General features: G+C 43.1%; 2 protein-coding genes across 8 annotated transcripts in view; one reads left to right on the top strand and one right to left on the bottom strand.

Annotated features, from left to right (window-relative positions):
• TAF1D (TATA-box binding protein associated factor, RNA polymerase I subunit D) overlaps window positions 1–25,945 on the top strand; it is an 815,997-nt gene that overhangs the window by 641,155 nt on the left and 148,897 nt on the right. The window lies entirely within an intron of this gene.
• FAT3 (FAT atypical cadherin 3) overlaps window positions 1,197–25,945 on the bottom strand; it is a 327,577-nt gene continuing 302,828 nt past the window's right edge. For 2 of the 7 annotated variants that reach the window (XM_049823600.1, XM_049823597.1), the window contains 7 exons: window positions 22,514–22,982; window positions 12,631–12,784; window positions 10,885–11,540; window positions 8,650–8,763; window positions 5,131–5,190; window positions 2,460–2,495; window positions 1,197–1,836 (listed from right to left, as the gene is read on the bottom strand). In XM_049823600.1, the coding sequence (XP_049679557.1) occupies window positions 1,217–1,836; window positions 2,460–2,495; window positions 5,131–5,190; window positions 8,650–8,763; window positions 10,885–11,540; window positions 12,631–12,784; window positions 22,514–22,982 (2,109 nt within the window). In that variant the 3' untranslated portion in view covers window positions 1,197–1,216. Of the gene's footprint in view, window positions 1,837–2,459; window positions 2,496–2,889; window positions 2,966–5,130; window positions 5,191–8,649; window positions 8,764–10,884; window positions 11,541–12,630; window positions 12,785–22,513; window positions 22,983–25,945 lie in introns of all 7 variants that reach the window. The other 5 variants (XM_049823603.1, XM_049823601.1, XM_049823604.1 and 2 more) reach the window with 4 other exon arrangements.

The following is a 25,945-nucleotide window of genomic DNA, read 5'->3' on the forward strand; positions in this document are numbered from 1 at the left end:
CTCATCCCACAACAATATTCTGAAGTCTGCCAACAACCTTTGGAAGTCCTCAAATCCTATGAAATCACATATCCAGCGGAAAATCTAAGGCCAGATCTTTGGCCGCAGCCCATCCGTGCAGTTCCACCGACTGAGTCAGTTTACAGCAGCTGAGAACTCATCCCGTAAACTCTAAGGATGGATATTTGCCAAATGACATTACGGTAACAATTTGAGGTTACAGCAGCGTTATATGCAACTTAATTGCAACTAATTTTACTGCAATAATCATAGCATGATGACTGCTGTTAAAGAGGTGATTGCCCAAGCAAGGAATTTCAAAAAACCCAGCAGCGCTTTGTAGATAGTTAGCTTTCCCAAAGTTTCCAGATACGTGTTCACATTGCATACAGAAGTCAAGGGAGGCTGTGCAGCGGGGGCAAAACTGGGCCACTACTAAGCCAAACTTTGACATTTCTAGAAGTCCTCGCAGGTAAAGTTACGCACACGCACCTGACATCAGGTTTTAAAAAATGGCAACCAAAGCAGGCCAATTTGGAGTAAATATACACTGTATAGATGTTGCTCTATATGCACACAAAGTAGAATGAAATGCTATGTAACAAACAAAAGCATAGATAAATATTTATGGGCAATTGACTGGTCACTTGTTTTTGATAGGTCAATTTGTAAATGCTGGTTTTTCGGCCATCTGACGTGTGGTACACAGCAGCCTCAGTGATCAATTGCTTTCACTCTTTCACTGACATAAAACTTCATGCAACAGTACATCTTGGAATGATCCATACCAGTTCCTTAATACTGTGGGGACACCATAACACTGTAACACTTTTAATAATACAATACAAAAAAAAAAAGGAAAAGAAAAACTTTGGGGAAGAGAAAGAAATTATTTAGCAATTATCGTTTCCCCCTGCCTCAAAAGCTGAGTTTTACTCTTGGTAATAAATAGAAGGTACATACTCTCCAGATTGTCTGTAACAATTTTGTGATGTATAATACTTAGCACAATTGGTCTCTTCGTGTCTGCACATACAGTATCATTTCTGAACAAGTTAATAATGGGTTATACTGTATTTTTGCCTTGCCCAATATATATAGATACACCTTCAGCAAAATTTCTTCTCAATATTTATACTATTAATTTGACCAAATGACAAAAAAAAAAAAAAAAAAAGAGAAGAAGAGGAGGAAGAAGAAGAAGAAGGAGCTTCCTTTACACTTGTGTCTGATGCTGGGTCTCCACAAATGGAATGTGAACATTTTCTAGGTTGAGTTCCTCCACGCTTTCATAGTCACTCATGGCTACTTCGGAGTCATCAAAGCCGCAGCTGGCTGAGACGTCAGAGGAGGAGGCATCTAGAGAGTTGTGCAAGGATAAGGGCATCTTACCTGCAGTAACGTTTTCTGTGTTCTGGCTTGGGCCAACAGCAAAAGTACTAAATTCGTTCCCAGTCTGAGACCCCGTGGTGTCCGTCTCATTGGGGAACTGGTGAGGAGGGAGGTACTGGCTAGGGTGGAAGTGCGGCCGTCGCCTGCAATCGGGGCTGAGCGTACTTGCCATTGAGACCGGCTGCGAGGGCGGGAGGGTTTCATATTGGTCCGGATAATCCTCTGGAAGAGGAGGCGGTAACTGGTCCTGGCTTAAAAACTCCTCTTCGTGAGGGGGAGGGTAGTCGCTGTCAATGTCGTAGCCACCAAGGTAGTAATCTGTCTCCAGCTCTCTGGTACTGCCGTGATGAGCCGAGCCTCCATCCGCCGTCTCAAAATTGGGCACCTCCTCAATGTCAGACAAGCGCGCACTTGGCATCCAGTCAGAGGTATCCCAATGATACGCTGCAGCGGGAAAGAGAACCAGAGCGCTCCGTTAGGATGGGGCCGCCAAGGAGAGCAAAGCGTCCGGCATGCACTCGCCTCCGAGTCCTCGCAGCACGTTCGTACCGCAGCATGCGCCACAGGCCATCGACACAGGTCAGCCATGCTCTGACCGGAGGGGCAGGGGAGGAGAACAAAATTGTGCTATGATGCTAATGCAAACAGGCAAAGAAACAACACACGGCCACTCTCGGGCGTTTCGCCTTTTAGAATGCTATAGGTTGTGTTAGAAATAATGAGTCCAAGAAATCAAAATGACAAAAACTTCTGAATTAATGTTTTTCACCGTTATTTGAAAAAATCTATAAATGAAGTCAGCATGCTTATGGTATCACATCTAGTCTCCCCTTCCACCTCCAATGACTGCGTTGCAAGAAAGAAAGTGTGCAAGCAAATAATCTGATTGACTGAAAACCGGATCCTGAAATAAAGGAGGTGGCTGGCCATTCTCATGCAGCATTTAAACCCAACAGAATTCAACAAAAGAAGACACGCGAAGCAGTTCAAGAAAAAACCAGATCAAATCAGTGCCCTGCCCCCCCCAGCCCAGTCCAACAGGCAGAAAGCGTCTCAGAAAAAATCACCTCTGTTGTAGTTCTGTCCTTGATCCATAACAGACACTGTCAGACACAAAGTGAAAAGTAAAAACTGGTAACTTGGAGCTTGTTACCAGCACAGCATTATATGAGAAAATACAAAACTCTGCATGCATATTTCTAAAGTACAGCTGCCTCCGTGTCGTTTTAATAGGATTTTTAATTGTTCTTTATTTTAGCATACAAGATAAGCTTGCCCAGTCAAATGGAGACATACATAAAGAAATGATTATGTCACGTGTATTATATTCCTTTTCTATCATATCTTAATTATTTACCCTCACTGAACAGATACGGAATTACATTAGAGCTGGAATTCTTAATACAAAAAGGGCTATCCACCATTTCTACGGTTTATAATTGCAAAGTACATTTCTCTCTCACTTGTTCACTTTGAAACAGAAAAATAAGAATCTACCATTCTCAGGGCCGGTTCAAACAAATCTGGGCCCACCTGGGCTCAGATACCATGGTGATGGGCACGGTATAAGAACCTGAATAGAATAGAATACAAAGCCATTTAATGGGGCCGTCAGCTACAATGCCCCACAACCCCATACCCACCTCCCACCTGCACTGCCATGCTAGCTGGTGGGGAGGGAGGCATTCCAGTATGGAGAGGGTGCAGGGGTGGGGGAGAGAGCAAGGAAAGAGGTTTTATGTGAGACGAGGGCGGGGAATAAGCTGCAGCATTTTCTAGATGAGATGCTCTTGTTCAGCCACATGTTATTGGGCTTCATGCAAGAAGTCACTGGGCAAGGTCTCTCGACTGCATTGCTGGAGGAGGTCTGGCCAGAGAAATAGACCTTCATGGCATTACAGTGCTTAACCTCTGGGGCTCAGCCACAGACGAGGGCAGAGAAGACTATTCTCCAGGCCTCCATCTACTGGAGACCACTCTCGCCCTTGCTTATCACCGCATAGCGCATGTGGTGATAGTGATTTCTTCGTTAGCTCGTTAGCCAGACAGTAGCGTTCTACCTGCTCTGCGTTAGCCTGGGGTGAGGAGGGTTGGGGCTACTGCAGGTTTAGCAGCAGTGTCTGAACCGGCCCTAACCACTCTTCTCCTTCTTCACTTCTCTCTTTTTTGTCAAGCGGATTTTGCTGTCTTTTGGTCAGTGGAATGACATTGCACCCGAGATGCGTCAGGTCCCTCCGAGCTGCGTGGTTTCGGGATCCAGGAGAACCTCACTGATTTGCTGACCTGCACGACCCGTGGCAGCTCCCTGGGGAAGGAGCCCCATCCTCCCGCGGCTCCGCGGCAGCCATCCTGCCCGCCGGGCACCAGGAGCTCCGGTGCGGCTAACGGCTCGCTGCCGTCACCAGCTCTGCTGCAGAGCGTGCAAGGCTCATAAGTCTCAGATAAGGAACTGGAAAAACTGGGAAGCGGGAAAAGCATTTTCAGTGACAGCCTCTTGAAACTGATGCCAGGCTGGCTTTTTCTGACCTGGAAAGCATGATGGGGAGCCAATGTGTTTGCTTAAGCTTTCCTTTAGGAAGGCAAGGCCATTTACAGTGGCTATGGTTTCTTTTCAAGGTTATTTTCTTATTTTTTGAGCAGGACTTTCTTTTTGAATTAACTTTGGCTAGTTCATTTATTTGATGGCGAGAAGAATGGCACTCTTACACTTCAGGAAATCAGTAAATGTACTATAGACAAATACTCAAGTGCCATCACTAGCAAGGAGTAAAAGTGCTTTTCAAAATTACCGTGACACTGGCTGAAGAAAAAAAATTAGTCTTTTCACAAAAATAATTTACTTGATCATCTTTAAGCATTATGCAGACTGGATTAGCTGAAGTCTGCAAAACCTGGCTTAAATTTGCTAAAGACATATGAATTTTTGGACTTGTGGATAACTTGAGTTGATGTTGAATTGACATTTTCCCAAGAATAAGGTAAATGTTGTACAAATAAATAAAAGTAATGTTTATCTGTCATACATCACGTTTCCCCAGTACTTTACGGAAGAAGAAAAAAAGTGATATTCCTGTTTTACAGGTAGGGAAACCAGTTCACTTGTAAGATAACGTACTTGAGGTTACCCAGGAGGTCAGTGGCAGAGCTGAGTCTTGGGTCCTTGGACCCATATTCAATGGGCACATCAACCCCAGGGGGAAGGCAGTGGCAGGCCGGCTGCCTTGCTATGTGGCATCCATGGAGTTGTGTCTACACGTCTTCTGTTTGACAGTGTTACCTGGGAGAAACCAGCCACCTGCCTACCACCACTCTGCTCCTCTCCATGTGGTCCCTCTGGAGTGCATAACCCAGCTCTACCGCAGCCTGGGACACTTTACGGCCTTCCTGCGTCTTCTTCTGTTTCCCAGTCTCTGCAGCCAGGATAATCTCAAGATTTGGCTCCATTGTCAACCTAACCCTTTCCTCCGAAGGCAATGGGAATAAGCAAGCAAAAACATTGACTTGAACAGAAGAGGATGAAGGCCTTGACACCTTTTCTACCACCTCCAATTACCCACAGATATGTTGTGGTACATCCCTCAGGTGTTTTCGTGTTTGCTGGTGAACATGCTGATCTGCAAAACCCAATCCCTGCCACAAGTTTGCCGGTCAGTGCAGATTAGTGAGGTTCTGCTGGAATGTTTCACAATGAAAACAGGAAGCATTGTTGCATAACAAGAAAGAAAAAAATTTAAATACCTTCATTTTCTATAGTGTCAACTACATTGTTGACAAGCTGTATGACAGTCACTATGGAAGCTTGCAGGGGAGGGAAAGCAGAAAATAAAGGGAGGGGAAGGACAGCTTCAGGTTAGTATTTAAAACACACATCATACGTTACGACAATAAATTCTCTCAAACAGACAGAACTGACATTGAAAAATAAAAAAGGCTGCAGACCAATGCATGATTTATGCAGTGGGTTGCAGGACATTTCATTTCAGATAATCCCATACATTGTTTCAGACTGGTGACAAATTCCAAACCAGCATTTCCAGAAAGGCATATGGGATGATATGTATCACCTCATAAATTCAAGCAGACTGGCCAGCTGATTCAATTAACCAAAGCAGTATCTTGTCCACCTGACACTAATTTCTAATTCATTCTTTCTTAAAGGTCTCTAGAGACGGTGCCATGTGCTCTAAGGGATCATTATCTTTTAGACCATCACGCCATCTGAAACGGTGTTAAGCTCAATCTATTTCCTAAGAGGAATGTTTTACTTATTTACTGTTTGTGCTGTGCCATGTAATACCTCTGGGATATTAAGCAGTACTGCTGTAATGAGGAGGACACATCCAAGTAGGTTTGGTTCAAATTTTGATCTGTGTTTGACAGAATATTTTCACAAATGCTTTGTGTGTTCTCTGCAGGTGTTTTACCAAAACATACTTTTCCCTTGAAATAATTAATACAGACCATGCAATTGTTTAACATGGAGTCCAACAAGCCTATAATGTGTGGTCCTCTACATGATCTGCATTTTGGACTAACACACACCCCTGCCTTTGAGGACCTGAAATAAAACCCACCAAAACCAGAGGGAAAGCTCCGGTTCGGTGGGTACTGGATTCATCCCTTTTCCTTTGTCTTATAATCAGGAGAAAACTGATTGCTTTGGAGCAGGCTAAGAAGGGGACCAGAAAAGTTAGGCAAGACATACTTTTTTGTTTCACGCAGCCAATAGACTTAGAGGTCACAAGGAACATGTTAACAGTAATAGTGCCATTCAAATATATGGTGAATATTTTGATGTTTTTGTTAAATTTTGGGCATGTGATCAAGGATTTCATCCAACTTCCTCAGTCCTTGTGAAGGCTTGGCAAAAAGAGCCTTGATAAACCAAAGAACTGTGTTCTGTGTCTGCGTTGAGTATGTTTATGCCATCAACAGTGTTGGTAACTCTACAAGGGAGACTTGTATTGGCTAAGGCATAATAAACGCTACGGAAAAATGAGTGACTCCATGTAATTAGCTGCTGCATGGCTCTGAAAAGAGGTGGAGGGCAGCTGTTACTGTAGGAGGAGAACAACCGAGAGTGAAAAACAAAAAAAGGTCAAAAATCAGGGCCAGCACAGTCTTCATCGTAACCAAGGGTTGGCTCTGGTGGGAGCTGACCAGAGCATGTTCATGGAAGGGAGGGAAACTTTTACCTCAGGCAGCTCAGCACAAGGCAATCCCCAAATACAGCATTGCTCGGCGGTAAAAATTGCTGTCATCAACAGCAGTTCCTTGGACTTCCCAGCACAACCATGCACTGGCCTGCAGTGAAACAGTAACCTAAAAATACACTTTTGTCTTGCCCTATCCCCCCATTCAAAACAGGTTACCATGGAAATCTGTAACTTGCCTTTGAAGTCACTTCCCAAAATATTATTGCTGGAGGTGGGCAACTTTTATTTTTTTACATTTGTGGCTAATAAAAATTTTTGCTTTTTGATCACAAAAAAAATACTGGTAACTACTCTCAAGAAGGCTAGGGGAGCTGAGCAATTTAAATGCAGTAGAATTAAGGTGGAAAAAAATGAAAGTAGGTTCAAAATCACACCCCAAGAGAGTTTGCATGGTGAGACAACCCCTATTCGACCCAGCAAGAGAAGGCTCCAAGCACCATGCAGAAGGTAAGCGGAGGCTGCCTGCGCCTGGTACCAACAGCGTAGGGCTGTTCACGCCTTCGGTGGGATGCGTCCCAGTGCTTCTCTAGTGCCAAACAAATGACAGGAAGGGCAAGGATCTATGGCTTCAAGAGGGATATCCATTAGCCCCTATGAACATATATATGAGCGTTATATATGCTTACTTGTGCCTGTATTTATATATTAAGCTCTTGCACTGCAAACTCTCCCTGCTGCTGCAAAAAAACCCCAGAGCATGCAGTCTTGCATTGACCTCTGCAAAGCAACTCAGATGATTTAAGTTTCTTCCCTAATTCTCCCTGAAGATGTGGATTTGTTTAGACCCTCAGCTAGAATTGTTATCTCTGAAGGCCATATTTTAAATACAGCTTTCATAAAAAAATGAGCGGGCACAGAAGGTCCAATCCAGCTTCAGTGGGTACTGTGTCACTGATTTAAATGGGGGCAGGATCAGATGCTGGAAAAGACTAATTAGAATCTAGGAGATATAAAAAGTAACCACATACAATAAATGAGTATCTGAATAATTATTCTAAAGGTAATTAGTATATAAATATATATTATTGAAATAATAGTAATTCTAATAATTCTGAAAAACACTAAAAGGTGGGGTTTTTGGGGGCGCAGGGGCAGAAAAGCACTCAGAAGCTTGCCAAAAATACTCATGATGCTTCAGCCACAGCTGAACCGAAAGGAACTGCAAGTGCGCTTCTCTTTAAGTGCTTTTTCCAACATTTAGGAGTACCTAGGGAAGAGCTGCATGACATGACTGAGGAACTGAGTCTCCAGACAGTTCATTAACTGGCGGCTGAGGAAACTAAGTGCAATTTCTTTGTGCTAATCTTTTTCCGTGTATCTGAATGAGGCTTCCCTGACATCCATCATCCCTCCCCAGCAGAACATCTTGCCTTTTCTAAGACCCACTGCTCAACATACATGGGCCATAGGAACAAAGGTTTGCTCTGACTTTGTAGGCCTCTTTCAGGCTGTATATGGCTCTGCCCATGTCACCCACTGAGATAATGATGTAGGACACGAGAGCGGGCAACGAACATGCACCGAGCAAAGATTTAATGGTGCTCTATTGTTCGCTGAGCTGTGAGTGCCAGGGAGAGGCCAAGCCACCAGGGACTGGCTCATCCGCTCACGGCTGCTGCTGAGCACCAGCAGAGTTTTGCTGGGGCCATGAATGAGACCTGGCAAACGGCACAGAAATTCCCTTTAATTTGACTGATGAAACATGAAAGTCATCCTCTTCCAAGAGGGAAAATGATAGAAATCCTACAGTTTCCCTCGCAAACTTTCAGTCAACTTATGTCTTGGCAACATGACTCTGCTGTAACACACCTCTAATTCACTGTAAAGCTTGGTACTGATACACCAGCTCCAAGCATCAAGATTTTAATTATGTTCCTATAATTTAAAAAATGGACACAAAGTGAGGGTTTGAACCCAGGACTTTCTGACTTCTAGCATCATTAAAGGGCTTTCTAGATGTCACCTAAATGTTTTTAATAATATTAGGAAGAGAGTTAAATAGCTTTGTCTCCAGCGTAATAAAGATGAAACCGTTTCTTACCATTATCATCACCGGAATCAGACTGGAAGGAGCTGAGGGATTGTACTTCGGAGTTGCTGCCTTTATTACTTCCTGCAAAACAGGTCACTTCTTCAGCGTCATCAACCCCTTTACCTTCATTGACAGCAAAAACAAAGCAAAATGGTACTCTCTACGTATGCACATTTGTCTACTTATACCACGGAGCCATTTAAATCCTGCCAACAAGTAACCTTCTATTATTTTTGTCAGAATAAAATAATTTCCTTCAGACAGAGGAAATGACCTGTTGGTCAAGGAAGCAGCTGACAAAGATACCTAGACTTTTGAAGCCCAAAGAGTCTTTCAAGTGGCTGACACCACTGTAATCAAGGAAGAAACATCTGTATTCGGTATTGCCTTTTTAGATGACATGTAGTCTCAGCAGCAAGAAAATGGTGACTGAAAAAATGTGGTATAAACATCTTATACAGGAGATTACAGTTACATTTATCTTTACTGTTCATGTCTTAATCTGAGAGCCTCATTAAAGGCTCATTCAATGCTCAATAAACATATCGTGCATCTTTTTATTCACATCGGTGGCCCTCGGATCAGATTTTAATGGCTCCACCACTGACATATAATAGATTATGCTTCAATTTACATTGCTTTTCATCAGGGACATTCAGTCTTGACAACTCTTCTACAGTTTAGAAATGTAACTGCAGCCTACGGTATAAATGCTCGTGTAATTAAACACACATGAATAAACACATTCAACTACACATTATATGAGTGATAATAAGGCACACAAAAAGTTATCCTCCATAGTGAGCACTGAGATAGATACCTGTGCTAATTACAAATGAACAAGCCCAGGTGCTGCAAACACCTAAGTACAGCTTTCTGCCTGCTAGCTGTAGATATTTCTACCCAGCATGAGGCACCTCCATGCAGTAAGGGCTGATTTGCTCCTGCTGAGCAGCAGGGAATGTAGTAGATGGAGCGAGTGCTGCAGTAATGAAGCTGCACTGCTTCCCACTCCTTGACAGCTGAGGTCCGTCTCATGGCGTGGCCTCATGCTGTGCAGAAATTCATACAGATACCAGCAGCGCCTGCGGCAGAAACACCCAGGAGAATACAGAACAGAGCACGTGTGGGGACTGGCATGCTGATGCTTTCAATCAGCAAAACTATATTTAATGGTTAAAACGGTCAACCACAACACAACTGTGAAATACAGTCCAAAGAAATGAAAATTAATTCCTGTTTTTCATTAGAAGACCTTAGCCAACACACTGCCTTAGATGTAAACGTGCAGGTCAGGGCACAGGTATGAGGCAGTGCCCGATTCCTCTCTCTTTTCCTCAATTCCTATTGCCTAGAACTACAGGACTACGAGAGTTTCTGGATCATGGAGTTTTATGTGACAGTTTTGGTTAAGGCTGTGTTGCAGTGGACTTGAAGATGCATTAGGAAAAACTACTAAAAAGAGAAAACATCATAAAACCCCCCTGTATGCTAAAGCAAACATCTCCTGGTCCATACGACATGTTCTGATTTGCAAGGATAGGTAACACTGGGCCGCAACCGTGTCCCAGCAAACTGGTATTTCCTGCTATGACTGAATAGATGATGTTTGCTGCATCTCCAGCAACTTGTTCAGGAATGGAGGGAGCACTGTGTTATCAGGTGAGAAACCACCAGAGCACCGATAGGGCAAGTGTGGGGATCAGAAATTTTGTGATCACTCTGATACTGAATACAGATGGGAATGCAATGTTCTGAAAAGGTGATCCTCTAAGTAGTGCATGATTTTCTGCTTAATTTCATAGACACTGGAAGTAGAGAATATTAATTCATTTGTCCCCGTTGCAAAACAGGATTGCTTCTTCCAGAAAGTTTAACTCCCCCAGGAGACAAATTGCCCAGACCTAGCAGAGTTTATATTTGAGAATTCTTCCCCAAATTATTTTTTTCCAATAGAAAGATAATTGCATTGTATCACTTGAAGAACTAATGCTCAGAGCACTTACTCATATGTGCTTTCTAAACAAGTGAAATAAATGCGTTTAGTCATACTTAATGCATAGAAGTAGAGGTCTTGTACGCCTAGTTTAATTATACCCTTTCAAAATGAAACCAAACCTCTTCTTGGAGAAATGTAACAATTTTAAGTGTATGAGGTTGGAGCATTAAAGGAACCTGCTGCACCCTGAAGGCAACCCCTACCTCTGGCAGGGAAGAGCGAGACCGGCCTGGAGCAGCACTTACTTTCCGTCCCAGCATCCCACGTGCTCTTCCTGATGGAGTCGCAGTCGGACCGGCAGGGAGACATGGCGGGCAAGTTGGGAGCTACGCTGCACACCACCACCCCCCGCCTGGCCGTCAGTATTCGAGGGGACTCGGGGTGAAACGTTGTCATCTCCTGGTGCTCCACACCAAGCCCATCCACTATCTTGTCCAGGTTATTCCGTGAGTCGCTCTGGAAGCACGGGGTATAGGCCATCGGCCTCACCGGGACCTGCGGAGGCCCAACCTCTTGGTAGATGTTTCTGCTGTCCCCGCTGTTCCTGATGTTCTTGAACTGGATGCCGTTGCTCTTGTTGAGCAGGGCGGCGGTAGCTGGATCCTGTACGAGTGTGATGTTGTTGCGGGAATAGTTCTTCCTGAAAACTTTCTTGCGGAAGATGATAAAGAGGATGATCAGAACAAATATGACGAACAGGACCACGGCTATTCCTATCAGTTCCTCCTTGCCGACGTATGAATGCCCAGCTTGAATATTGGGAACCACCACGGGGCGAAGACCACAGTATTGCCCCACATAGCCAGGGGTGCAGTTACACAGAAATGAACCAAATATGTTGACACAGGAGCCACCATTTTCACATTCTTCTCTTTCGCACTCATTGATGTCTTCTTCACACCTGAAAAGAAGAGGAGGAGAGTTTGGAGAACACCTAGCAAACAGCCCAGCTTGTACATGATGACTTAGCTTGTCAAAGTGGTACCATTACAGTTAACACCTTGCTGGTGCTTGGCAAATGATCATATTGTTATCACATTATTTAATGGTATTTATTTTTTTCTACAGGTATTTCATGGCTTTTTAAGACAATAAAATAGAAACATCAAGAAAGAAATAAGAGTTTAAAGCCTCTGATAGGAAAAGGCTCCTTGACCCTAATGAGGCTCACTCAATGTAATAGACAATCTCAGCCTTTTTATATTGTTTTTGGACCATCCCATGGGGTTCAGTACAAAATATTAGGAGGATTGAAGGAGAAAATAGTTGAGAAAAAATTTAGTAAAAAAATCAGAGTACTTATTTAAGAGAAAAGGAGGTTATACTGACTGCGTAAAATTATTTAGGGCTGGACATAAAATGAGCAAATATTAGAGAAGTAGGGGAAAAAAAAGAACAGGAAACTTAAAGAGAGAGGAGAACTGGAAAGAAGAACAGGCGATCAAGGAAAAGGCAGAACAAAAAATACAAACAGTAGACAAACCAGATGAGGAAAAAAAACATGTTGAGGGGCAGGTCAGGGGATTTTCTGTTTTTATACCAAGTATACGATCAAGGCTGGGACTTTAAAAAATGAATGCAATAAATTAGGCTTTATGTCCAGGCTAAGATGACTAAATAATTGATCCATTTAAAAAAAAAAAAAAAAAAAAAAAGAAAAGATTACATAGCAGCTTCGACAGGCTTTATGGGATTGCTCAAAAAGCCTCTAACACTTAGGTGTACATATCTCAGTGAAAACTGTCTGGAGATAACATCCTGAAATAATAATTTAGGATATTAATAATTAGGCCAAGTTCAGAAAAGCATTTCTGAATGCAGGCCTAATGGATTTCTCAGCTGTCATTAGCTTATACTTGAAAAAAGCACTAATTTTTTGGCTTATTTTTTGCGAAGTGAATCATAGCTTTTGAGTACAAAATGCCTGATCAAATAACCCGCCATCACTGAATTGAAAAGCTCCCATTGCCCACCTGGGGAGGGTCACTTACGTTACTCCCGTCAGGCCATTTTTGCAGTTGCAGATGAAAGCGTTGCCGATGGGATCGCATGAGCCTCCATTCCGGCAGGGATTTGGGAAGCAGGCTGTGATCTCCGACTCACAATTCCTTCCCGTAAACTGGGAGAGGCAATTGCACTGGTAGCCTGGGAGGTGAGGGACACAGAGAAATAAATCAGAAGCCTAACACTTTATCTGTCTAGAAGCAAGGGGATCAATTTGGCTTCTTTACTCCAAAAAATATATTGTACTGTGGGAGAAAGGGGACGATTATAGTTGTTCTGCTATGTCTGTGTGGTCCACACTAATTCCAGACAAGAGTTTGTTTATCTGGGATGTCTGGGCAATTGGAGCTCATGTCTACAACCAGGGACCAGAAGAATAGCTCCAGCCCAGACCATCCTGATTGGCATGATTCAGACAAGAATAAATGTTGTCCATGAACAACTTTGGTCACCAGAAATATTCTAGATCAAGGATGCATATCCCAATATTTTTGAAAATACAGACCATATTTGCTGATAGTGGCAGCCCACACTCCTCTAGGGGCTTCACTGAAGCACAAATTCATGAGCTGAGTGAGAGCTTTTCCACACCTGCCTTTTAGAAGGATGACACAGTAGGGAAGTGACAGTAATAAAACACTTGGTAGTGATATTTACCGCTTTCATAAAGAGCATCATCTAGGCATGAACTATACACTTCATAATACCAGCTGAACTGGGCAACACCAGCTCTAATCAGAGCTGACTATGTGCAGTGTGTGCTATTAAGAGACTGATTAATCAGTGGCTGTAATACATCAGACATAAGTCCACTCAAGTGGAGGGGGACCCTGCAGGGGATCAAAGTCCTACTTCCATGTTACTTGCCAACAGCGGAGCAATATCATGGGTTTTTAAAACTCATCAGTTCACTCTGCCAAGTATCAAATGACAAATCTCTTATTATTTTTCCCTCTCTTTGTGATTTCGTATGGCACGATGCCATTAATAAAAACTTTATTTAAGGTCACAAAGAAATCCAGTGAAGCAGTATGTATCTTTATGTTATGTTGTGAACTGGATATTGAAATCCAAGTGCTTTTGCACTTCAAAAGAGCAAGGAACATGTAGGTTGTGAAAGCCATGAAATGGCTAAGGCAGTCCCTGGGATGGAAAGGATCCCAGATTAGAGATGTTGAACCAGCAAAATTTTGCTGGACATCTGTAAAACACTCTGGCTGGTATTTTAAAAAACTGCTTACATAATCTAAATGCCTCAAACAGATGTGCAGGCAAGGTTCAAGCTCCAGTTATGGGGTTCACATACTTACTGAATGTAGCATATTAAGCAAACGGAACAAGGAACTTTCCTGCCATTAATACTGCCGGGCGTAGAGCTGAAATGGTTGAATGCAACTCAGTTCAGTGTCAAAGTTACTGGAGAACAAACTGATGTAGCTGAAATACCATCCCTCTGTGGTGAGCTTTCTAAACATATCTTTAAAAACCTTTTATATCTATATACTTGACACCCCCCCCCCCCAAACCCAAACCTATTTTAAAAGCCACTGCTCTAGGCACAGTTACAAGGAAAAGAATTTCATGGAAACAACATGGAAAAGCCCAGTGAAGGCATGAGACAAAAGCAATTCTGCATTAAGGCTCCCCCATCTTTTATGCCCTATCCGGTTCAATTCGCCTTGTTCAGTTACTCTAATTGAATTCTTTCATGAGGACAGGCTTTAGAGAACAAACTTGGAACCAGACTTGCTGGCGTATTCAGTCAAGAGTCCAATCCTATTTAACTGAAGATAAATGAAAGAGATACTTAAATATCATGCTGTTTCATTGTCCTGCTATAAGAAGGCAGATAGAAGCACAACTGTTTTCAAGGTTGCAGAGTTAAGAAGAGAAAAGATTTGACTTTGGGGATTCCTAGAAAGTGTATTTGGTCAGCACCAGCAAGATGGGATTATTTTTTTGTGTCTTATACTTATCTCATTCAGACAATGCAAACAATTTTCTGGACCTATAGAGATCTGTGCCTCAAGAATTACAAAACTGCAACTGCGCCAGGCATTGCATTTTGATGCCATCTGTATGAAAGATTTATTGTTAGTTGGCAAAGTACCTGATCTCGAAATACTGTAGGTAGAAATCACAGCATGAATAAATAAGGCTGTTTCAGTGCTTCATTTTATGACTGAACAGTGACATCTATAGTTCAAAAATTTGCAGTAATGTTTTTATATATATATATGTCTCAATGAGTTTAACTGAAATGAAAATGTTCAATTCAAATATAAAATATTTTATTCATAAACAAATCTGTTGCCTTATATAATAGCAGAATAGGTATGTTCTATTCACTAACTGATATTTTAAACCTACATAGCTTTAAAGTGACTTTAAAAACCAACTTTCTGTACCTAAGTTATTAGTTGCCAATCATTTGTAAGATAAAGCCTTTGAGTCACTTTCTTTTCATGTCTTCTGATTGTTTCAGCTGATTAAGTTCTGGGTTCTCAATCTGTAACATACTCTGTTACATTTATTCACTGCAGTAAAACTTAAGAAATATTGATTTGGTAAAAAAAATAATCCTTTAACCACTAAGTATAAAAGGAACATGGATTTATTAATTATTATTGTTGCTTATTGTTTATATTAAAGATGCACTAACTTCAATTAACATTTTATACTAAGAGGAGATTAAACTGAATGCTCCAGATGGTTCAGAGCTCTGTTGGGCAATGTATGAACAAGACCAAAATGAAAAGTGTGCTGCTGAAAGCCTACATTTTTGACTGAATTTGATTTAATGATGGTGGAACAGAGTCAGATATTAGAAGACTGAAGTATTCGGTATAGATTGTAAGTCTAGGGATCAAAGTTAGAAATAAAAAAGGCAATAAAACAAGACAGTATTAAATGACAATATTTATCACTGACTTTTCCTCCTGTTGGAAGCACTGCCATACACCTGGCAACTCCGAGCCACTGGCAAAAGACACAGAACTTTCCCGTGATACACATGCTCAGAGCTGCAGAGCATTCACCCGGGAGGTCTCCAACACAGCAAAGCATATGTCAAAATTCATGAGTAGGGACGTGAAGAGCTGATACGATGGCTCAGTACACAGCATATATTGACTTGGCCAGCAGACTTGGCAGACCTTTATGCTTCTCCAAACCTCTCAGCAGGGGCTGTAATTTTGCCCGCTACAGCACACTGTAGCCACATGGCCACGGACAAAGTGCAATCATAAAGAAAACCCTTTTGGTCAGGAGTGCATCCTAGGTCTAACAAAGAGTTTTTATTACACTTTTAATTTAATATCCAGGTAATGGGACGGGATGCCATCCAGAGGGACCTTGACAGGCTTGAGAGGTGGGCCCATGCAAATCTCATGAAGATCAACAAGGCCAAGTGCACGGTCCTGCACATGGATTGGGCAATCCCAAGCACAAATACAGGCTCGGTGATGAGTGGTTTGAGAGCTGCCCTGCGGAGAAGGGTTTGAGGGTGTTGGTTGACAAGAAGCTCAACATGACCCAGCAATGTGCACTTGCAGGCCAGAAAGCCAACTGTATCCTGGGCTGAATCAAAAGAAGTGTGATCAGCAGGTGGAGGGAGGGGATTTTCCCCCTCTACTCTGCTCTGGTGAGACCCCACCTGCAGGACTGCGTTCAGCTCTGGGGCACCCAACATAAGAAGGACAGGGACCTGTTGGAGCGAGTCCAGAGGAGGGCCATGAAGATGATCAGGGTGCTGGAGCACCTCTCCTGTGAAGACAGGCTGAGAAAGTTGGGGGTTGGTCAGTCTGGAGTAGAGAAGGCTCCAGGGAGACCTTATAGTGGCCTTCCGGTACTTAAAGAGGGCCTACAAGAAAGCCAGAGAGGGACTCTTTACAAGGGCATGTAGTGATAGGACAAGGGGTGATGGCTTTAAACTGAAAGACAGTATATCTGTATCAGATGTGAGGAAGAAGTTCTTCACTGTGAGGGCGGTGAGGCACTGGCACAGGTTGCCCAGAGAAGTTGTGATGCCCCATCCCTGGCAGTGTTCAGGGCCAGGTTGGATGGGGCTTGGAGCAACCTGGTCTAGTGGAAGGTGTCCCTGCCCATGGCAGGGGGGTTGGAACTAGATGATCTTTAAGGTCCCTTCCAACCCAAACCATTCTATGATTCTAAGGTTTAGGATCACGTTAGCTGCACTCCTGGTGCATGTCTTCCAGCTCAGCACCGTCCAGAAGGAAGCCTGGTTCTGCCCTCCAAGACCTCACCTCTCCACAGTGGGAACCAAAGCATAGTGAGAGGGGATGATCGGAAGACTCATGTCAACGCTCATTTGTGATCTAAAACATTATGTAGACATAGCCCTCTCCTGCTTACACATAGTCTTGGGCTTTCTGGTTGTCTTATAAGGCTTCTCTCATGCTCCTCCACTAATCTGAGTCCCCTCTATGCAGCTGAGTCACCCTCTCACTTTGACTCCAACAGCTTCTCTTCCTGCCTTGTTGCCATGTCCCTATCCAGAGGAAAAGGGATTTTTCAGCGCAGACCTTACCGAAGAGCAACATGCTGTAAGCGAGGATGCTACACAGGCTTCCTGCCTATGCCTATGTGTGCTTGGCACTTAATAAGCTGAGACAGTGGCAAAAGGCAGGCATGGTGCCATCAGCAGATGGGATGCCGTTATGCAGTGAACGTCTCTGTTGGTAGCATTCCCAGCCTGAGCATCTGAATGTCTGTCTATCCTCAGGTTTACTTGACTTTATTAAAGAGGATGCTCCGAACTGCTGCCAATTCTTTTTTTGAACATGTGTATGCTCCTGTTTCTATCTATCACATGCAAGAGTAGCTGGCTTTTATCTGTTACGTGCTTTGGCTTTTGCATTTGATCTCCCCACGTAGTTTCTTTCCCTGCTGTGCAGCTAGACCTGACAAACTCAATGTCCAGAAACAGGCGGGCCCTTGGCCCTGCTCACGTAGTGTTTCATGGCAAGTTAACTGATGAGAAGAACTGAAAGTGAAGAGGACCTCTCCCAGCATTTGTATTTTGGCATGTTTATAGACATACCAGGCCACCTTCAAGAACTGTGTGTTCTTCAGCCATACCTATTCCTGCCACTTCAGATTTAACTTATCTGTCTTCAAACAGATAATTGCCTCTTGCCAGTAGTTGGTATGAAAATGAACCTCAGTCGTTGTTAAACCAGTGCTTTCTATGAAAGGATTGGCATGTATGTGCTTTGAAAGTGGGAATTTAAATCCAGATGTCTAAAAGCATAGCCATAAAAAAAGATTAACCCCCCCACATTTCTAAAAAGGTTTTAAAAATTAACTGATGTGCGTTTGGTATGCTCACATTACAGCATGCTGGCTTGTTTGTGTGTGTGAAAAAGCGAGATCAACGTAAGTAAGACCTGGTCAGTTCACGACTATGGTATTAATACACCTATTTTTCCCTGATGTCATGCTTATGAGCTACCTAATCCTCAAACCCGCCCATGTGTCAATGTTGCCAACATGCTTTAAAACATTTAGTAAAAACACCACCTAAGTGCCAGGTTGCATTTTCCCCTCCCTTTGGATTTTAACTCTGTACATAAAAGAAAGAAAGAAGAAAAAAAGAAAAAAATGAGGAGAGGGGACAGCAATGTATTTTGGTCCTCACACTGCCCATAGTCCTTGACTCAGTAGATATTTTTGCTCAAAAGCTTCACGTTCAAATAAAATTGCATATTCATTTAAGCCATTTACTTCAATCAAAGCCAGATGTATATAGGACGGATCAAATTAAAAGGAAGTAACTATACTTATAATTGCAGGCTTTACAAGCACGAGGTTTCTCTCTGTGGTTGAAAACCTTGGCGCAGTGTTTGCATTTGATTACAGTAAGGCTTTCTATTGCTGTGATTGCTCGTGTTGTTATTCATGCAGATAAACATACATTTACTATTGGCAGACCTAGTAACGCCACTATTATTAAGGTTGTGTGACATTTCCCATTTTAAGACCTCATATTCAGCAGCTTATAGCTTAACCACACTTTAAACACTTGGTTGAATTTTCTTGGGAAATTTCAGTCCAAAGAGCCAAGCTGTTTCTGAAAGTCATGCTGTTTGTCAGGTTTCAGAATGTTAACAACTTTCTTTATAGATAGTTTTACTGACCTGTACTTATCGGTAGGGACTGAAAAGTCTGGAAGAATGTGGCCTATATTTCAGGGCTGTGGTTTCCAGTGTCTCCCAAGAAAATTCTCCTAAAGCCGTATATAGCTCTTTCTGCTAGGATTCTGCCGAACTGTCAGACCTGGTGAGTACTCGTCCCCCTTTCCCAGCCCTCTTAAAGCGTGCAGGGGATCTCCCTGTGGGGTCTCTGGACACACAGTGCCCTCTCTTTAACCACCGACAATGCTGAGAATACACTGCTGCCACGGGACTTGATTTGGACCCGTGGGAACACATGAGTGCAAGCAGAGCTTCATGTCATGGTCGCTTTCTGCTGGCCCAGAAACCAGATTTTGAAAGCACAGAGGTTTTTCTCTACTCTCAGTGATGTCTCAGAGCATCTGAGCGATCTATTCTTTCTCCTGCAGGCTAAGATCCCCATTTTGTCCTGCTGTTCCATGTGCAGAGAGGTCAGACGGAAAGAGCCAGCACGGGTGAACTATGCCAACTCTCCTTTCGGGGCAATATCTTTGCCATCGGTCCTGAGCTCTGGGCAGCCCATGCACAGCGCTGTCCCTGAGCCAAGCGCTTCGAAATTGCTGTGAATTTACCCATACGAACCCTAACAGCAGCAGCGTGGACATACTCCTAGTGCATACACAGCATTGCTTTAGCAATTCCGTAATATTACCCTACTCCTGTAACTGCAGGATGAAGTGGAAGGTAATCAAAGGCAGCTTTTTATTAATGGTGAACAGGACAGTAGGCATTTCTATTGAAAGGAAGATCTCACAACAGGAATACTATTATGGAGGTTTGTGGTTTAGATGATAAATTTATGCAAATTATATGTAAATTAGACATGGCCCCTTTGATTTCTGGCATGCAGCCAGCAACTCTTTCATGTTATAATGTTGGGTAACCTTTGCTTGACTGTTTTCTTTTAAAGTTAGCTAGAAATTGGAGCTTCCTTTTTCTCTCTCTTAATTTTCTTGTAAAGCACAGTAGGGTTTTTGTAAGAAAAAGGATGTTAATAGTATACCAAATCTGCTCTGTAAAATTCAAATTAGACAATTTATTTATTAAAACAAATCCTATCATTATGCCAAATACTCTCTGTTTAGGCAAATGAACACTGTTCTCCAGAAACTTTAATAGGAGGATAATATCATAGAAAATGTTACTCAGGAGATTGTGATGCTACTGAATGCCCTGGGATTGGGAAAAGGACCTTTGCATGGTATATTTTTGAATGTTTCCCCCCACCAAAAAAGAAAAAAGCTGGCATTTTCTTTCTTAAGATAAAAAGTGAAGAGTTATTACTTTTTTTTTCTATTTTAAATGAAAGTCAGCTGCTAACATCTATGTCTGCAAATACAATGGCTGATGATTCTTAAATGCACACTGCAATTTGTGGCTCCACAGCTAGCATTTGCAATGCTGTACGGAATTTAATTACGTGGCCTTCTTGCACATGGAGGACACTAACAACAGGATCGCTTTGCCTGGTGGAAACAAAAATGCCCACGCCTTCTTGTGGGCTGGGCTGCAGAACCACCAACGTACAGTCAGGGCCCATTGCACTGGAATTATGGCTTTATAACAATCCTTTATTTACATACACTGCTGAGGCAGTAAAAACAGCAAACAGATTTTTTAACGGCAGGCAGCCGAAACATCCCTGCAGGGCACGTGCCCCCCTCGCCGAGGCAGGAACGCAGGCAAGTTAAATCAGTTCCATGACTGCTTTCCAGCGGCGAATTATGTTGACATGAAAACAGTGTGTGCCACTCCAGTAATAAAATGGGTCCAATCTTCAGCGCTGCCTGTTTCTCCCCCACCCCACGTCTCCCCTCAGTTTGAATTGGCATGCACATGGCGCTGGGGAAAAAAGAATTACTGTAAAGCGTTTTGTTAGAAAGGTTTCAATTTACTCATCACGAGATTGCTGAGCAATACTGTAAATAGACTCAAATAAAATCGATGGAAGGAGCTGTTCTCATGCTTCCTAGGATGCTAGGCAAATGGTTAACCTCATTTATTAAGTATGGAGTCTGAATCAAAGCCATGTTACGTTCAGGTACATATTACAGCTGTATTTCCTAGGGATTTAAATAATCTTGCTTAGCAATTCTCTCAGTGGCTGCAGCATCCTTCTGCATCAGAATGATTTCCTTTCGCCCTTGTTGTGCAGCACTCCTTTTCTTTCCTTCCTTTGGTAAATAAAGATCCTTAACAACACACACAAGCAGCAACGTTTGTCCTCGTGGTGCACATCACATCCTGGCTTGCCACTGCTGTGCTTCATTCCTCCCAATTGTCCTCCCATCTCCTTCCACCGAAAGCAAAGCCGATAGTATCCCTGATGCAACATTTGCCCCGGCATGGGAGAAGAGGTGGCTGAATCAAAGCCAAGGATCCAGAGTTGATGCTAGCTGAGATAGCTCAGCATCAGGAAATCCACATTGTCAGGGCTTACCCTATAAGGGCAGGGTTATCCAAATAAGAAACTTCTGTCTGACAGTTCTGCTCAGATCTCACCAGATTTCAGCCTTGAAAACTCAAGTTTAGGCAGTTCCTAAAGTTTAGAAAAATCTATGGGGGGGAGGGGAGTCAGAAAGGAAATATGAGAACAAGGCTTAAAACAATGAAAAACAGAAATAATAATTATGGGTGCAGGGGAACTGCATGGACACATTAAAGCAGAAAGCCCTGGGGTAGTGGTTAAATGCTCCATAAAAAAGGAGTTTAGTGGGAACATCCCTAGGGAACCATGACCAAAACCACTGACAGTAAGTGGATGGAAAGCTCTGAACTTGCAGAGGAGGAGCATCCTCCTTTTCAGGGAAGTTTTAGTCTGCCAGAAAAGGTGAGCAATGCTGCCTGCTAATACAATATGGGGAACTGGAAGGGAAATCCATACACTGCAGAGAGAGAACAGCCCTAGAGGAAGTGTCCTACATGTATGCCATTTGCTTTTTTCCTGCGAAGATGCTGACTGTTCTTACAGTTTGGTAACTTGTGCACTGCATTACTGGGTAGTAAGTCACTGGCACCAAATCACAGGAGCCACCATATAAACACTGGATAGGAAACTCCAACACGAGCACAGTTTAAATCAATGCCCTATAAACTTTGGATAATATTACTTAGACCTTGAAGCATTCAGGCCTCCGAGGAAGCTGTAAAATACACTTCTGGGGGTGTTTATAATGGGGCGGACTTGCTATTTTCCATGCAGACATGTAATCAAATTACTCACTCACAAAAGGACCAAGGTGTTCGTGGACAGCTCAGTAATTATTTGTGACAGCTTCAGAAACAGAGAAAGGCAACAGTGATGTTGCATCTGTGATGGACGTTTGAAATCACCATCTTTGTTTACAGCCTTCGATGCTGTAAATGGATCCTGAAAAATCCAGCTGAGCATTACAGTAATTGTAATTCTATCGGTTTCTATAGAAATAGGATTATCCTAACAGCCAATAAATCAATTTCCTCCTGGAACACTAATGCAATGAGAAGGGGCACCATTTCACCGTTATTTATAGAGCAAACAGCTTTTACACAATTTGCAATACCTATCAGAGTTTTATAGAGTTCATGAGATTTTTCAAGCATGCTGCTGCATAAAACCATCTCTGGCAATAAATTGTAGAGGAATATGGGGGGCGGGGGGGGGGGGGCAACCCATAAAGTAATGCAAAATATTTACCACCAGATGGCACGCTGGTACAGGTGCCGCCGTTCTGGCAGGGATGCCTCTCGCAGGCATCGGGGTAGAGGACGCAGCCAAGCTTTAATTCGGTCAGGCCAACCACTTCTGCAAAGCTGCTGCGCTTGTTTTGGAGCGGCAGTTCGTTGTTATTTAGGACAACTGAATCCAGGCAGCCTTGAAAGCCACTCAAGACCTGCGTTGTTCTCTTGTCGGTCAGGCTGCGGACGTTATCCACTTGGACCTGGGCGCCGAAGTAGACGGAGCTATCTGTGCTGAGAGTCTGGAAATAGAGGGGGGCTTTGCGGCGCTCCACGTAGCTGTCGTCCAGGGACAAGCTCGTGAAATTGCGATTCAGCTCCAGGAACACCGAATGCCAGCTTCCATCGTTAACGGCCCTGCCAGAAATTCCCAGGATTCCTGGGCCACTTCCGCAGTCCAACTGGAACCACAGTTTGCCATCAACAATCTGTGGGAGGAAAACAGAAATCAAAGTGCTTCAGGCACTCAGCCGTCTCGTAATACGCTCTCGTAGAGAATCTGGAAACACAGAGGACTCCTAGACAGTCTCTATACAGTGTTAAAGCTGCTCTCCTACATGACACTAAAATAGCAAAAAGCTGTGCCTTTATCATTAGCAAAAAAAATGTGATAAATATCAGCTTACTCAGAATTTACCCAAAGCCAGTTACTGCAGGCAAACTGAAATAATAGAGAAAAAATATAGATGCAGAACACAGGTGAGGACTGGGATAGCAATATGTCTCACTGAAAAGGGCACGGACCGGAGGACTCATGCTCTGCTCTTGGCTCTGCTGCTGAGCAACTGTGACTCTCCGAGCAAGTCCCACCATCCACCCGTGTGCTGCGATTCTGCTCCCGGTCGTTGATGCTGCCGAAAGGACAGTCAGGGCAAGGGACCACCGCTGAGTGTTTGAGAGAGGCTTGTGGCAAAGTCAATGGCCACTGCTTTCAGCTGAGGAAGTTAGGTGCTCTGCTCATGCACACATCTTGTGCCTCTGTAACCTTTTGGAGCATCTCAGCAGGTGTGGATTCGTCCCTAAGTGTCATAAGTTCAGTTTCTCTAAGTACAACAGTAAGATCCTGGTTGACCGAAAGTCAGTTATTTTCCAAGGATTCTATACTACCCGCTCTGTGTAAACCTTACAGATGACATAAGATGCCTCTTACATTTCTTTCTTCCCTCATATTTATGCTGGATTCATGGCTTTAGAGGGATTGTTAGGATTTCTCACTCCTGTCCCTTACCCGTCTAGAGTCCTCATAAAGGGAAAATCTGTGCTAGTCTGCTGGGGCAGGCAAAGTGCGGAGTGAGGGAATAGGTATGAAGTGCTGCTTTGCTGATTAGCAGTTTACTCAAAGATTTTAGGTTTCTCTAACAGATGGCAGATAAGTTTAAAATGGCTGACAGGGCTGGAAATAATTTCTTATGACACATTAATTGGATTCAAGCTCTCTGAAAGCTCTTGCAATTATTTTACCTTTATGTCATGCTCTAGGAAGTATTTATTTCTGCAAATCCCATCTCAAGACAGTTCTGTCCCATTATTTATCCCCCTGAAAAGTTCAGGCGCTGTGTCCTTTTTCATCCTTCCCTGCAGCACACATTGTACTCTCACTGGTTGATCCGTAACACAACACAGCAGAGCAGAGTTGCCATAGCTGTTAATGCAAGAGCCCCCCAAGTTTTGGTGGCCTGCTAAACTGGCACGGCTAATGCAGATGTGAGGATGCTGCACTGTGTCCATCTTTGGCCATTTTTGGCTGTTTCTGGCATGAATAGTCATTTAAAACTGTGTTAGCTAGACATATCCCTTGGCATGTGTCTGAACTGGTGCTCAAACTCTTCTCTGCCAGGCTCTCTGATATGGCTTGAAGGTAAAAGGGATGCTGTTGATCTACAGGAGCAGGATCTGCTGTCGTGTCATTGTCAGCACTTCATTCTCCTTGGAGGTTCACAAAACTACCTGGAGAAAAGCTAAGGGTAAAATCTTGAGTTCTTATGATCTCTGGACTTTGCTCTCCTTTCCAGACCTCAGTCTTTTGACCAGCTGAGTTTGAACTGGGCTGTAACCTCAAGCCAAGTCACACTGGGCAGTTGGGGTGTAAACCACACCACTCCACTGCTCTGCAGTCGCTTGGATGGGGTGAACATGGAGACACTAAGCACGTGACAAGCTCCCTATAAATGCCAGCTACCTACATACTCTGCATGGCATAAGGGGTGTTAGAGGGATACACATGTAGAAGGAGCCAGAAGAGCAAGAATTAGCCCCTGCTATGGGTAGCTTGCTCTTTTGAAGTCCTTGACCTGTAGAATGTAATGAAACTGAGAAGAAATGAGATCTATGATTGTAATACAACATGCCTGAGGGATGGATGTTGCTTGGTATGCCTACAACTCAATCAAAAAAGGCTAATGGATGTATAGAAAAATAAGTCTGGATCATTTTTCGTTAAAAAATCTCTTCTTACAGGACTCAAACCTCAGCTGTAAACTATTTCTGTAGATTGAAATTGGGCCTATTAAAGCATCTGCTCAGGAGGAATCTTGGTAAACAAGATGCCCTGATAAATTGAGCTGGTTTCTCTCCTGAGATGGAGCAATAGTTTCTTTTCTCCCTGTGCAACAGAATAGTCCACAAACCTTGAAGGCACTGCTCAGAAAGTGTAGTCTGGCTCAACAGGAATACAAATCAAACAGAAAAATACATGCCAACATATCACACTTTGAAAAACAGCCATCATTGGATAAGCAGTTAACTTGCTTCTTAGTCAAAAGGCTTTTTCCTATGGAAACTGTTTTACAGATTGTGTATAATATACATATACCTCCCCTAAGACTACTTATACCCTGAAGGACCTACTGCCTGCATGTCTATTACCCTTACTCACAGAACATGCTTTTCCAATTATCTTTATAAATACAACACCACATATGAGCACCTGGGATAAATATTACACCATTTGTATACAGGAAATGATGACCTAAAAGATTTGCCATTAAAATATGTTTTATACATCTTTCTCATCCACTTTTATTTCTTTATACCAGCAGTTGATCTGACATACACAGTAAATATATATTGTCTGAAAGGCTATGTTTCCTTCCTTTTATTAAAAAGGCACTAGTAACCCCTACCTCAGGCTAGAGTGAAAGATGGAAAGGATGGTCTGATGCTTACAGTACTAGCCTAAGATATTGCAGATATGCATGGGAATCTACACTCTGCAACACTCTTCCTCTGGGATCTCAAGCAAGTCATTAGTTTCAGGTCTCCATCAGTAGAAGAGGGATAACGTCATTTCCCTACCTCACACCACTGCTTTACGGATACATACATTAAAGACTGTGACATGCCCTGATACCCCTAGCAATGGGACCATAAAAGTACTTTCATTAATCAGATG

The sequence above is a fragment of the Accipiter gentilis genome, chromosome 19 (genome assembly GCF_929443795.1).
Source record: "Accipiter gentilis chromosome 19, bAccGen1.1, whole genome shotgun sequence".
In the NCBI taxonomy this organism is placed as follows: domain Eukaryota; kingdom Metazoa; phylum Chordata; class Aves; order Accipitriformes; family Accipitridae; genus Astur; species Astur gentilis.